Below are 14,746 nucleotides of genomic sequence, written 5' to 3'. Positions count from 1 at the left end.
TGGAATCTTCTGAAACGCACACGGGCATTATAGATGCAGGGGAATATTTCTCCTGATTCCCTCGATGTAGCCTCGACTTAAATGTCAGGGCTTCACAGATGTCAGAGAAGTTCCCAGACTTCTATTGACCACAGATGACCCCGCTGTATCTGATTACAAAGGCCCTCAAATCTAGAGAGGCCCCTTTTCCAGGATAGATCTGGAACAGTAAAAAGCCAAACCTCAAAATGTCAATGCTACAAAACTCAAATGATAGGGGAGCAATGGGTCTACAAAATGTGATTTCAGTTTGTATGGCAGCGCTTTGCCTAGTCCTACTGCCAGTGAAATAAATCTCAGTGGCTCGCCTCAAATACAGCTTCAGTTGGTTGTGCAAAAGCAGTTTTTCTTGCAAAAACTATTGTTAATGTTTTGAAGCTCTCTAAATTACTATTCAACAGACTCTCATGCAGGTCAAAGTGTGGCAATGCTATTTACCAGCTCTTTGTTTTGGATTACTGTTTACATCACTGAGTGCCTTATGGTAATGAGCTTGTACATAGCAGCAGGAGGTCTGTTACTTAGAAAGAAATATCTGCAAATCTATCTTTTTTGCCTGGGATCATAAAATGTTGAGGTTTCAGAAAAACATAAATCCATATAGAGTGCTTTACTAATTGACCAACAATATAACAAGGATAATGTCCATGCCTCTTTGTCATTGCTTCAATACTTGTTCTATTACCGAATCAAGTTGCTGTTTAAGAGAAGAGGAGTCTCTAATTGGTCATTATAAAGTCAAATCACGGTCTCCTTCATGGTCATTTAGTAATTTAAACCAATCTGCTGCACAGTAGCATGCTAACATGTGCAACCCCCTACTGTGAAAAACACTGGATTGATTATGGAAGTGTCTCTACATTTGCCTCTGAGTATCCCCTATAGAGTTAAGCATGTAAGAACAAAGCCTATATCTAACATTCATACAAAAGCCCCCTGTTGGCTAAAAAAAAAAGCTAATGATGCCACTGAATGTTTTCTAACCTCCTTGGGGCATTTCTCTACTTCTCACGGCTTTTTAATTGCATATTGTTACATCCCTTTACTTACAATCTTTTTCTAGTTTCACAATTAGTATGCCCGAATGGTCCAAAACTAGAACATGTATATGCATAAGGGCTGCAGGATTAATCAAATTAAACTTTAAATTGTGATTTGAACATGTGCAATATCTAAACTGGTTACACAGATACACATCTTTCGGAGAAAGTGTGTGAAATACGCATGTACAGGAGATGTTGAGCTGTTGACCTGCCAAGTTGTGAACCAGTCAGAAGCCAATTATCAAGGGTGTCAAACAGGTGGAGAGAGGCTAATGTATGCCGACTGAGAGGAGAGGAGAAGAAAGTCAGTGGGAAAATGTTGGTGTAACCTTTCCTTATCTCTTGGTTTATTGTATGTTTTGCTTTCTATGTGTTTATTGTATTTGTCCCCGGGTCGGGTACTTTTGACGGAAATATGCAGGACGGCACAAAGGACAAAACAGAAGAGGAATGCCTCTATCTACTTGTTTAGAGCATGGGAGTATTATATTACATTACATTATATTACATTATATGTAAACAAATACACAGACAAGTCCAGATGCTGTCCAGTCCCACAGCACATGTGCAACATCAACTGTTTCTATAATTGAAGTTACTACAGTCCTGAAATAATCAGGATATCCACATCATTCACTTAATGTATTGTAAAAATAGAATAGATCCACTCTATTCTACAGCTACGCTCCGGTAGATTCACTGTCTTTCATTATCATAGTAGCCTGTTAGCCAAAATGGTTCGTTAGCATCCCCAAACGTAATACATTCCACACCAATTACACAAAGAAATGCTTTGCTAGCTCAATCTAGTTGTAACGAGAATCTTCACCAGCAAAAATATTTTTTGTCACCACAGTTACAAACACACATTGTGATACGAACACTGGTCGAGCGAGCATCACCTAATACATGGTGGGAGACATTTTGTTAAAATTGGACAAACTTAATAAATTCCAGAATTCTTGCACAAAAAACTGCTTCACTAGCTCAATCTAGTTGTAACTAAAATATTTTTCGGCACACAGATTGGCCACTGCAGTTGCAAAACTAGACTCTACACCAGGCGAACAAGCATCTGTGTTATGTTTACTTTTTGACATTTTGGTAAGGTTCGCTGGGTCAAATTGAACCAGGACATTATTGGGATTTTTTGGAAAATACTTAACATATGTTGTCTCAATTCCAAACAATATAGATAACATATGGGGTTAATGTTTGTCATTTACCTCTGCTAAATCACATTTAGCAATGGAAGTGGCATTCGTATTTCCCACGGCACAGCCGAGGGCATCACGAGCCAAATTCAGGTCAGTCAGTCAGTCAGTCAGTCAGTCAGTCAGTCAGGTAACACTTAGTGAGATGATGCGCTTTGTCAGATGGCCTCTAGAGGCCGTTTTTGACTGTGAGATGCAGTGTTTCCCATCCAGAGGCACAAAATCAAAAGTGGCTCACAGTATGTATAAATGTATCTAAATCGATCTCTAATGCGCCTGATGTGTGCATCACGTCATGTCTGTCATTTGGAGATGTACAGACAGCAGACCGGCAGCTGAACTCAATCCACAGAGTCTCCTGATGTGAAAACAAAAGTGAAACTTAACATTCCCCAGTCAGTAACAGGGATTTACAGACAGTAACTCGTCTTCGCTGCCCTACAAACTTTAACGGTAGGTGATGTCGTCTTGTGGTATTTAAGTAACGTTAGTGGAATTAGGTAATTTAACCGCGTCGCAGTGCTTCAGTGCAGAGAATTGAACACACGCGCCATGGATCTGTACAGGATCTGTGCTTGTTTGTAATAAAGCTGTGACTTATGTAAAAAAATCCACTATAATAGACATGGGTGGCACAAATCATATTTATCTTTATCTCAGAATTGATTTCTATATTATCCTCGTATTCTGACACTAAACCAAACTTCATCTTCCACATCACTATTTGTTTCTTTCTGTGCAAGTATTCCAACTTGCTCCAAGGCCCTCTGAGTAGAGATTCTTCTGATCATATTGATATGTGGAAGTGACCCACACACTGTGATGCAGAGCTATTTATCTGTTTGCAAGTATGAGAGGTACAGTGCGAGACAATTTTGAATATTTAGAATGTTTTGGAATAACATTGTGCAGGTTACCACACTACTGAGGGTGAAGAGGGCAGGAAAGCGGGAGCAGAGGGTTCTTGGTGCTTGGAATATATAAGTGTTGCAACCTTATGGCAGGTGTGTGTGTGTGTGTGTGTGTGCGTGTGTGTGTCTGTGTGTGTTTCCACCCTTTCATTACTCTCGGGTCAAATTGACTTGAATTGTCAAATTGAGTACACCAAACAAATGTGTTCTTTCACATGTTCTTCACAGAAAATAAGCTAAGGCCATGGAGTTTTAGGTTAAAAAAAGAATTCACTGCATCATTTTTCTTATAGTAAAAATTTTAAATGGGTCATTTTGACCTGAATACCACACAAGGGTTAATATGTGGTTAGGGAGTGCCGTTTGACTGGCTGATAGACTGACTGACCTGAATTCGGCTCCTGATGAACACATATTGCGCTGTGAGAAAAATAACTTGCCTCCTTACACTTACTTAGTTTATTCCAGTTCCATTATTCAGTTTACATGAATACACGACAATTTGACGTCACCTCTTCTGTTTACATATGTATACAAACCTGTCAAAATGGCTTATTTATTAAAGCCTTATGGGCCTACCTGTTGTTCTATAGTGGAAACAGTGGAAACACCACATCATTTCTGTTTGACTGTAAGCTGTGAGATTTTGCATCACTGCTTTTGAGTCAGTAATGACATGCAAATCCATGTCATTATATCAATGTTCAGTTCTTTGTTTGAAACACTTGACACCCTGTTACTGAAGAGCGGTAGAAGCTTGCCGAATTTAGCTCAAATTCATCCCAAATTAATTGGGAACATCTGGCTGAAAGTCAGTTTTCTCACCACTGCAGTGAGCAAAAGTTGGTGAACAATTTCATGATTTATGTAACTTCATATAAGTAGTCCTCCTGAAGCTCACAGTCCAAAACAAAGCGTTTACTCTGTACCTAGTGTGGCATTACACTGTAAGCAGTAACATGAAAATGTGTGTCGTATTATGACCTGTCTTATCATTTAAGCATAAAAAAGATTTTAAAAAGTGCTACAAAACACAATGAGGTATCATGTGCTATTATAACTATGTTCATGAAGCAATATGTTCAATGAAAAGTAACCATTTATGAGTGCATTGTAAGTTTTTATAAATGTCCTTAAATGCAACAGCAGAGGAATATAGGGAAGGTGGCAGATTGTGAGAGGATGATGTGACGAATGTCATAGGCCAGATTTATTTATTAGGCCATAACATTATGGGGAATGTAAGCTGCACCATATGCCAGTGTATAGTCACATACAGTCCTCCCTGTATTGAGAACCTAGTTAGTGAATCTGAGCGTGAAAATTGTCTCGAGTAACATCTCTTATGACTTTCTGCAGCCGGCTCTCTCTTCATTTACAGTTGGAATGAGTAAAGGACTTTTAATGTATCTGTGATTGGCTAAGGTCAACGAGGTAGCTAGTGCTGCAGGATTTAATTTAATTTAACACCCAATTGGTTAGGAGAACTTTTATTTTGACATCCTTGTTCGTGCCTCTATTTCCAAGTCACTTCACTGACAGACAAACCACTCTAAATAACATTTAAGGAAAAATCCACCCTAAAACACTTTAACACAGTTTAAAAAAACAGTTATTGGGAGATGTACCTTGCATTTCTGGGTCCATTTTGTTGTTTGGTGGTGTATTTTTCTTATTCCACAGAATACTTGCCAAACATAGACAACATGCACATCGAGATATTTCCAGTGCAGCTATATGGAATTTGATAGCAGAACATTTTTCAGCTATTTAAAACAGCGGTAAACTTCAAGTTTTGCTGTCAGCCCCACAGAATAAAAAAAGCAAGGGCTTCTTTCTATACTATTTTGCACCGACTTTCAACACTCATACAGGAAGAAATCCATCATAGAAGAGGCAGAGAGACCAATTTCTCCACTGACAGTAGCCTCAATAGACCAGAATGCAATGCAGCCACAGGACATTTTGAGTAAGGGCCGCAATCACAGACACACCCCAATGTTCACAAGTTGGTTAGCTGGCTATGCCCACCTATGACTGAAAGCAGCAAGTTCACGCCCCTTCTCTGGGGGGTTGTCAAAAGGCATTCTGGGAAATGTAAGAAATCTCTAACTGAAGTAGAAGTAGATGAGGCAGGTTGAGGGAAATTACAACACTTCATCACAGAATAACTCCTGGAATGCACTGAATCATCACAAATTGATGCAATCCAACAGTGTGAGAGAATCCAATGGTGGATTTGTCCTGAGGGTTACATGAATACCTCATGAAGACATAGATTGGGGATTAATAAGGATTAATGCAGCAGTTTGTAATGTAGTGTAATGTAAACCAGCCCTAAGTCATACTCACCTCTTGCTGTAAATCCTTGATGATTTTAGTTTTTTTCTCCATCTCCATCTTAAGAAATTTGATCTAAAGACAGAAAGACAAAATAAATGATAATCACACTGAAAATGCACCCTCACAGTCAGCTTTTCAGATTCATTAGACTATTGAGGGTTATATATAAATGTGATTATGCCAATGTAGCTAACTAGCAACAATAACTACTGGCAACAATGTCAGCATTTGATTCATAGTCTTCAAAGTAACCAAAATGGCCAATGTTGGTAGGTATCTCAACATATTAAATATCATACACTTGAAGGTCCTACCATAAATAAATGTTGTGTCTTATAAACAGACAGAAGCACAAAGTATCGCCTTAATATAATAAAGTTTGATTCCACATTTTCACTTTTCAGCTGGCCACTCCTCAAGGGTTGAACGATTTTTAACACAGATAAAACCAATGTCAAATATTACGATTCTCTGCTGCCTAACAAAGTTTGGCACAATAAGTTTCCAGAAAACGTTCCATCCATGACATCTTGGATTGCACCACATACGATGCGCCGAGGCGTTTATTCCTGCAGTGAACGACTGCCTATTTTCCACTGTGTGCCTGATTTAATAGCCCATATGCTTATCGTGTCAGAGTGATATCTTTGTTTATCACAATCCTTTTATCATGAGCTCAGCATGTCTTGGTAGTGCAGCCCTCCCTCGTGGCTTGTGTTTAGCAGCCAGTCAGGGGCTCAAATACCAACTGCAGATGGCAAACTGCTGCCATGGGCTATATCTAAAAGAATGAGTTCTGTGAGGAAGAGAGATAGGTCAGGGTTTCTCCTCTCTTTCTGTTTTTCATTCTGAAAAGACAGTTTCAATGCATGGGCTGTCCTTGAGAGAGGTCATCAAGATAGTCCCGAGGACAAAGAGGAAAAGATTCATGGTGCTGGTGACCTCATACCAGGTAGGCACCCGGGGGACTGTAAACCAGACCTCACCAGTTGACTCACATCCCCAAGCAGGGCATGATAACATCAAAGTTCATGTTTGAGCCTTTCAGTCACTGCCATTGCCCCCGGGAATGCTAAAAAAAAAAGAAAAAAAACACCCTGCATGGTGCAATGTTCAGATTTTGAGTTGGGAGTGTAAAAAGGGAGGAGGAAAATGAAACTAGCGTCTATACATTAGCAATAAGTGTAAATGTTGCGTACTGCATGCAACTATCCTATTTATTATTCTCATGTAGTTCTGAGTTACAAAGAGGGCGATCCATGCTCCATATAAATTGTGAAATATAAAGAAAGACAGGAAAGTGAGCAGGGAAATGTGAAACAGCATGAGCTGAGATTGAGACAGGTAGGTATCTCTGCATAATCTGCTTCTGTAATAACTGCCTGTCAGGCATCAGTAAAATCTACCCAAAATATAATGCTAAAGGAAACATAGTCATAGGGGCAACGATAGCATGCACCATAAATCATATCCAATCACTTTGGTCAAACCAGGTGCATTACATTATATATTTGTATATGTATGTAAAATCAAATCAAACAACATTAAATCATCTGAAATCAACAATTACAACTACCCCATATTATTATTTATGCTAAATGAAGATAATTTTGCCCAAAATTTGAAACACACTACCTCTATGACTTCTAGTAATTCAGCATTAAGCAAAAAAAGTAAAAAAAAAAAGAAAAAAAAAAAGCCGAAGTTCCTACTTCTATTGTCTGTCTGTGTGTCGCATGCTGCAGAAGATGTTCCTTTCAAACCTGCATCTCAGTGGGGGTGATAAATACCATTTATAAGAACATAAATGTCAAACCAAACCATAAGACCCTGCGACAGGGATTTGTCACTGTTCTTAGGAAAATGGCAAGAATGTCACATGGAATGTTCCTGTACTGTTGTTTCTCTCGCGGCGCGGTGATGATTTGAATGTTGAACTTAATGTCACAGTGGGCATTAAGCCTCCAGACTGTGCGTAAGAGGCCGGAGTTTTTTATTAGCATATATTGAACATCTCAAAAGCATTCCACGGCCGGCTGTCTGAGCAGCTAATTAGGCATCCTGCTGATTTGTTGATAAGGAGTTTGGTGGGGGAACAAGAGGCCATCTCTCAGCGTTGTCTGGGGACACAAACGTGGCACACAACCTCTGCTGGAACACAACACGAGTGAGAGTCTGTTTACACCGGAAAGCTGAGGCTGAGGCTCAAATACGATGATTACGGCAGCGGGGTAAGAGGCTAGTGGAGTTCACTTTATAATGGCAGCATAGAGATATAAAAGTTTGTCCTCCAAACATTTACCAATTTTTAGCAGTGGTACATTTTATACTGTAATGTTCTTAGAAAGCAATCTTATTTTTTAGGCTAATGCAACTCTGCTCTTTTTACTTTAATTTGTGATTTATTTTGCTATTGGAGTTGCCAGATAGTGTTTGTAAAAACATCCGTGTGGATGGAATTTAATTAGAGTTAGAGTGACAGTCTATTGGGTAGGAAAAAAACAACGTTTGGTGCTTGGAGGATGAGTTACAATGAGCTGCATACAGAGTTGGGCAAAATGTATTGTACTAGCCTTCAGTTCTGGGGAAAAGCAACGCATTCTCATAAGACTGCAAAACAGAAAGGTGGCCTTTACATTCAAAGTATTTCTGAGTTTGTTTAATCAATGCTTGCTCTGAAATTATCCGGTCATAACGCCTTTATCCAGCCTAATATTAGGGGTTATAGTAGATGAATTATTTCTATGGGGCTTTATCTTATAAAGCACACTTCCATCTCATGGGTGCTCTATTTTTTTTGGTGGGGGGGGAGTGACACAAAGCTCTCTCTAGCCATATCTGAGAGTTTTAATTAAGTGGCGAGGCGAGGAGCCTGGAGAGTTGGCTGCTGGGTAATGAGCACGGATCACTGAGGGCCCTGTGTGACAGGTGACGGGGCTGGTTAGCGCAGACCGGATGTTGATGGTCAGGTCAGCTCTGTCTCACCGTGGCCTGCTGCTTCTCCGCTCTCTCATTTGCCTCATCCAGCTGCTTCTGCAAGGCTGCCTGGAGGGACTTCATCTCTTCTCTGTCAAGTGAGAAGGAAGTGAGAAACACTCTGTTAGCACATCCTCCTCCACCGCTCCACACTGAGGCCACACTGCACTGCCGCTGAATGAAATCACATGAGTTTTTTTCTTTAATATATAAATTTTTTTTTTGTTCAAGTATCGCCATCCATTATGCAGGCTTAAATCAGGGTCAGTGTTCACAAATGTTTTGACACTTACAGTTGCATATGACTGTATTCAAATGTGTTGATTTATTCATACAACAGTTGTATGAATAAATTCAAAAATGTGAATGAGTAAGAAAGATTTGATGAAATATATATAAGTTTTGCAAGTGTAAGAAAAGATTTATAGTTGTGCTTAAAACAGATTTTAACAAGAGATACAATTTGTGAATATGTGAGAGCAGGTCTGTAGCTGCACATCTGCCTCTGTAAGTGGGTGAAAAAAGTTCTCACAAAACTCAATTCTATTTGTGACTCCAAGTTTTTAACCACAAATGTTAACAAATGGCAATGCTCAGATTAATTTATTTGATTATCCAATCAGGGAGCGAGTAAGGAAATCTATTCTAGAATGTTTCTACCTGATCTGTCTGCCATTTTCTGTCGGCAGATTTTTTAAGTTAATCATTTTTAATCATTTTCAGTTTGTTTTTTTACACATTCACACATTTTAATTTATTCATGCATTTTTTTTCACACATTCTTATATGGCGATATCTAACTGTACGTCTCAAAACACAAGCTCAAACACAATGTGACCTTGATTAATCTCATACGTTTCCTTCAGCGCAGCCAGTTAACCTCAAATTAATGCACAGCAAACTATACATACATGCCATACACACACACACACACACACACACACACACAGAAAAAAGTGAGTAGGTGTAATTGGATGTGCTTTTTATATGCTTTTGGGTAAGTGGTGGTAGAAATACAGACAGAAAGTTTGAATATGCTGGTTATTTTTTTGTTAGCAAGCCAGCGTTAGATGAAATGCAAAACTAAACATACATGAGATATTTTATAAAAAAAAAAAAAAAATCTTAAAGAGCAGCCAGAAATCAGTGGGCTGAAAATCTGCATGCTGTACTAGATCCTGTAAGCCAAAAAAGAGATTGTATCTTGAAGACATACTGTATCATGTAGTATGTACTATAATGTATTATGGAGATATATACGCTTTTGAAACATGGCATCACCCCACACTGACTTTATTTATGCTGTGTGAAGACTAGAGCTGCATTCATAATGCTTTAAACATAAATGGTAATGTATGCATCAAAATGCAAAGGGTATTTCACCATTGCTTGATGCTCCTGTGCACAGATAACGGCAACGCAAACTGAATTATGAATCAAGTGGCCAAGTGATGTGGGTCAGTGGTTACAAAAACCCTTGTGGAATTCTCATAACACGGCAGCCCTTTTAAATTAACGGTAACAATTTATTTATTGTTTCCTATAGCGTATCTCTGAGTTTCCAGTTGAAGAGCGCATGACTTGGTCACGCTCGGCCAGAGGAGCAGTCAGGGGGCAACATCTTCAAGTCAATACTGCAACACTCTCCGTTTGTGTGGGAAGGATCTCACTTTTCTGCGGTCATGTACTGCAATATTTTACATGCCAGTGGTCTTGTCTCTTGGCATAAGCTCAGCCGACCAAACATTTTGCTTCTCAGCGACCAGCCAACCACCACTGTGCTGGCATTTCATTTGTATTCTCATCTCCTGCATCCGAAGACTTGGAAACATTTTGTTCAAACAAGATCAAAACTGCCCAAACTGACAAAAAAGGGGCACAGCAAATGTGAGATTGACATAGCATGAAGGCACAGAGTAGCAAGAATATGACAAGTGAATGTGAATTGGGTTGCAGGGTTTTGCAAATCACAGATGGTTAGAAATCTAACGAGAAGTCTAATTAAAAGTGTTATTATTTTGTAACCTCAAAATTCATTTCTAACTTCTACGGCTGGTCCGTCGAATAAATATTTTTTATGTTGCATTACACTTTGTAGCAAAATTATTTTCAGAAAGCAATCAAGGCACGGTTAAGAGTTGTCAGAAACAAATGATTCGCAATGAATCACCTGTCTGCACCCACCATGATGGAGTCAGCTGGTAATCTCACTTGGCAGACATGGAACTCAAAAGGTGGATTAATAACACTAAAAAAAAACTGCAGCTCTCGAACGCTAGGTAGGCAACATTCAGCCAGGGCTCTGCTTTATGGTTTTTAGTTCGATGACATGTGAGAGCTGTCATGGACTGGTGATGGGCTATTGATCGGCTATCAAGATACCGCGCACAGGAGGCTGGACCTCAATCAAGCTGACATTTCAGGGAGCATGAAGGCCACAAATGACCCCTCATCATTAACAGACTCATTACACACAACATTAATCGGACAATCCTAACTGCTGGAGCAGTTTAGGTAAACACTTTTCCAGCTTGCCTGTGAAAAAGGTGCAGCATTGAATCACAGATGCATGCAGTGGGCCTTTTCCAACATAAAGGAGACAGACAGATTGTCTTGTAGTGTAGTAGGTTTTTCATTTTGTTTGCACATTGCCCCATATGCATCTGTGGCTGTTTGAGTGGGTTAGCATAGCAGACAAGCAAACACTTATACAATAACCAGCATTAATAAATGGTGAATTAACCATTATTTAAGATACAGGTATTAATTAGAACTTAATGGTCAAGTAACAATTAATTGAGGATTAGGTAACTTTCTAGATTGTTTACTAAACAATAGTGAATGGTGTAGTATACATTATTTAATCATAAATTAATGATTTAACCATTTATTAGTGGTGGTTCTTATAAAGTTTTAACACAAATTACTACCATTTTTGTATTACATTAGTATGTAGAAATAGTAGCTATTGTTAATATTCCATGTGTAAGTTATTCGGTCTCTGTGATCAGTTACTATGGAGACGGTGCAATGCTTAACTTTACCTCTGCTTGTGGCTGAGCTCCAGAATCCTCTGGACATCCTTCTTGGCCACTGAGTCATCATTTTTCAGCGACTAAAAGAGAGTAGGAGAGACTTTTTGTTCCAGGAAAAAGAGGAATTTACATATTACATGATAACTCACTGACTCACTCCAAAATGAGAGGTTGTTTCAAAGCACTCATGAGAGAGAGGGAAAGGCAAATATATACAGTTCCCTTGAACCATATAGTAAACGTGTTTCTGGCTATTTGAAATGGACCCAGGCTTTTAAGGTTGGAAGTTTTCTTGAAGGAATCAAAGAGTCAAAACCATCAATGCTAACTAAGGCATCTGCCCCCTAATGGAGGTTGGTGGTTAAGGAGGATGATTCTCCTTTTAAGTACTAATGAAATTATTAGAACTGAAAAAGTGACACATGCTTTTTATATTATGGTTGGAAAGTTGTTCAATTCTAAATATGCAGTACATAATTTGAGAAAGAATGTTTCTGTGAAATAATTTGTGAAATAAATAATGTTCAAACGGCATTTTTGTATTAAAAATATGATTTCTCATTTTCAGAAATGCTTTAAATTGATTTAAATAGCTACAGCTCTGTGAGATTACAGTTTTGAAATACTGCAGGCAACAAATTACTAGTGGAAACAAACAAGTGAGAAACCTATATACAAAACAACATCACAAAAAACTGCAATTCAGCTTCAGGCTCACATCACTTCTTTTGTAATCTCACTCTTTTCCATCTTCACTGTGATTCATATGGGAACTAATCCACACAATGTATGTAGAACATTGTAAAACAATGTTGAGGGGATCAAACATCATGAAAAGATAGGTGAGTATCATAAAATGATGAGGCAGAGCTTACAAGCTGTTGATGTCTCAGGAAAATGATTCATTATATAACAAACAGGTGATGAAGGCCTTCAGAAAACCCAAACACGGCTGCAGGCAGGTGCACAGATTGGGTCCAACTGGAGGCTGAGCACCTGCCGGATGGCTAATTATGGATTAGCCAGGTCTCTGATTGCCCTCCAAGAGAGGAGGGCGTTTTTTTATGGACTTGAATAGCAATATCCAGAAAGAAAATGTGGACTCAATGGCAAAATTAACTTCTTTTTGATTTGTGCTTGAAGGTGCTACATGAAGCATTTTGTGTTTCTCACACACTTCCCACACTTCCCTAGCCTGGTTCCAGACTCCTGAATCGCGTCCCGCCCACTCTTCAGATTTGTCGGGCGATTCAGAGACTCTGGTGTTGCTCTAGTCAACGGCTTGTTCTCGCTCGGAGAAACAATCGAGCCAATCAGCGTCTTTCTGGGCGGGACTAAAGTTTGAACCGTTCGTGCAACGGTTTTTAATTACCGCTTCAGAAGAATAATATTTGTTGAAATCATTCCTTAACCAACATATTGTCTTCGCAAAGACAATATTTTTGTCAAAAATGACCAACATTCTTGGTAAAGTTAGTAAATAGGCCCAGCATCAGTGTCACGGAAAATAATGTCAGAGCGGCCGGATACATGAGTCACTAGTGATTGGTTTGGGGAAAATCAACCCCCCCCCCACCCCCTCACAAACACACACACACACACACACGCACAGAAAACGGCTAATGAGGAGGCAATCTCAGGATGAATAATGGAGTGGGAACTAAATGGCCATTCAGTCTGTTGCTTCCTGTCACAAACAGGATGTTGCTACTTGTCCCGCTCCCTGGCATCGCCTCATGTGTTTGTTTTGAAGAGCAGGAAGACGGATAAGAGCTGATAACAGCCCTTGATAACAGCCAATATGCATTCAGACAAGGTAAGCTGATGTGAAGTTGAAATTTCGCAGTTAGAATAGTGGAACTGGAAAGTTGTGCATTACTTGCAAAGTAGAGAAGTAGAAAGTTCCTGCTTTGTTCCGTAAAGCAATGTCCCTTTGTGCCATAAAGCAATCCGTTAGATTTCCTGCCAAATCTGACCCAGTGGAAGAAAATGTAAAATGTAATGTAAAGGCAGTAAATTCTCAGCAATGGTCTCATTTAGTAATTATACTAATGTCTCAAAATAAATGTGGTAATGATTTACTGATCTTAAAATGCTACATAAGACTTTTACATCTAGATTGGGTGAAGTAAGAGTTCATTGGAGATCTGAGAAGTGACTGTCCTACACATACTGTACATGAGCTACTTTTATTTTGGTCAAAACCAAGATGTTTCTGCGTAGTATACTGTGACTTCTTCCAGCAGCATCATGGATAAAAACTTGTGGGGGAATTACAGGGAGAGACGACAATCTTTCTTGAATTTTAACCAAAACTGCTAATTACAACTCATGTGCAAATGTCTCCCAGTGATTGATGATATTAATGCTATATTTCAAAGCGAGTTCCAAATTGTTGGCAAAGTTCACAGTGAGGGGCAGAGCAGAGTAAATGCTGCATAGCCGCTCTCCTGGGAGCCCCTGCCAGGAATACAAGCCCCATCATACAAACTTTAATTATGAGGGTGACTGACCCGCACCTAGGGGGCAACTCGTTAAAAACATAAACACTTGCTCCAGTACATCTTTTCCAAAATCGCTGAACGGTTTTCCATGCTAATGCGATTGTTTCTTAAAAAAGGTTGATGATTTTCATTTCGATGATGTTTCCCCCCCCCCTAAACAACAGATTTGTTCCACGGCGCACCGTGCCAAATCTAACCGCACCTCTGCCCTGTCCAGTGTGCTGGCACCGAGCCCGGGGGGGAAGATAGATGCCAGCCGAGCTAGCCTGGGGTGGATCGACATCAAAGCCCGCCCTGGGGGAGGATGGGAGCCACACCACATGAGAATTGCCAGACAGAGGAGCTCATGGGACATTTGGCCAGGAAATCGCCACCCATCCACCCACATACATGATCTCTGTCTTTCTCTCTCTCTCTCTCTCTCTTTCTTTCCACCCCTTGTACACAAACGTACACACATTCACGGAAGTGTACATATCATTTGTTTGGTTATTGATTTACTGACAATTCGTGTTGCCTCCAAGTCTAGCCTAAAGACACCAAAGCCTCTGCAAAGTGAACACTATCACTCACACTGCAGCCTTGGGAGGGCTATTCCATCTGAAGAAACCCTGGGAACCACGGCACCCGGGGTCTAAAGGTCCAAGAGGGAAGTATGTTTTTCAGTATCATTGTTGCATG

The 14,746-nt window shown here is 39.7% G+C and overlaps 1 protein-coding gene across 1 annotated transcript in view; it reads right to left on the bottom strand.

Moving 5' to 3' along the window:
• Positions 1 to 14,746, bottom strand: part of luzp2 (leucine zipper protein 2) — a 132,733-nt gene that overhangs the window by 45,300 nt on the left and 72,687 nt on the right. The window contains exons 3-5 of the mRNA XM_071896172.1: positions 11,571 to 11,641; positions 8,536 to 8,617; positions 5,560 to 5,622 (exon numbers count right to left, since the gene is read on the bottom strand). Coding sequence (XP_071752273.1) covers positions 5,560 to 5,622; positions 8,536 to 8,617; positions 11,571 to 11,641 — 216 coding nt within the window. The remainder of the gene's footprint in view (positions 1 to 5,559; positions 5,623 to 8,535; positions 8,618 to 11,570; positions 11,642 to 14,746) is intronic.

This window comes from Centroberyx gerrardi, chromosome 1 (genome assembly GCF_048128805.1).
Source record: "Centroberyx gerrardi isolate f3 chromosome 1, fCenGer3.hap1.cur.20231027, whole genome shotgun sequence".
NCBI classification, from domain to species: Eukaryota; Metazoa; Chordata; class Actinopteri; order Beryciformes; family Berycidae; genus Centroberyx; species Centroberyx gerrardi.
The sequence above is the reverse complement of the archived record's forward strand: the minus strand, read 5'-3'. Positions and strand labels throughout refer to the sequence as shown.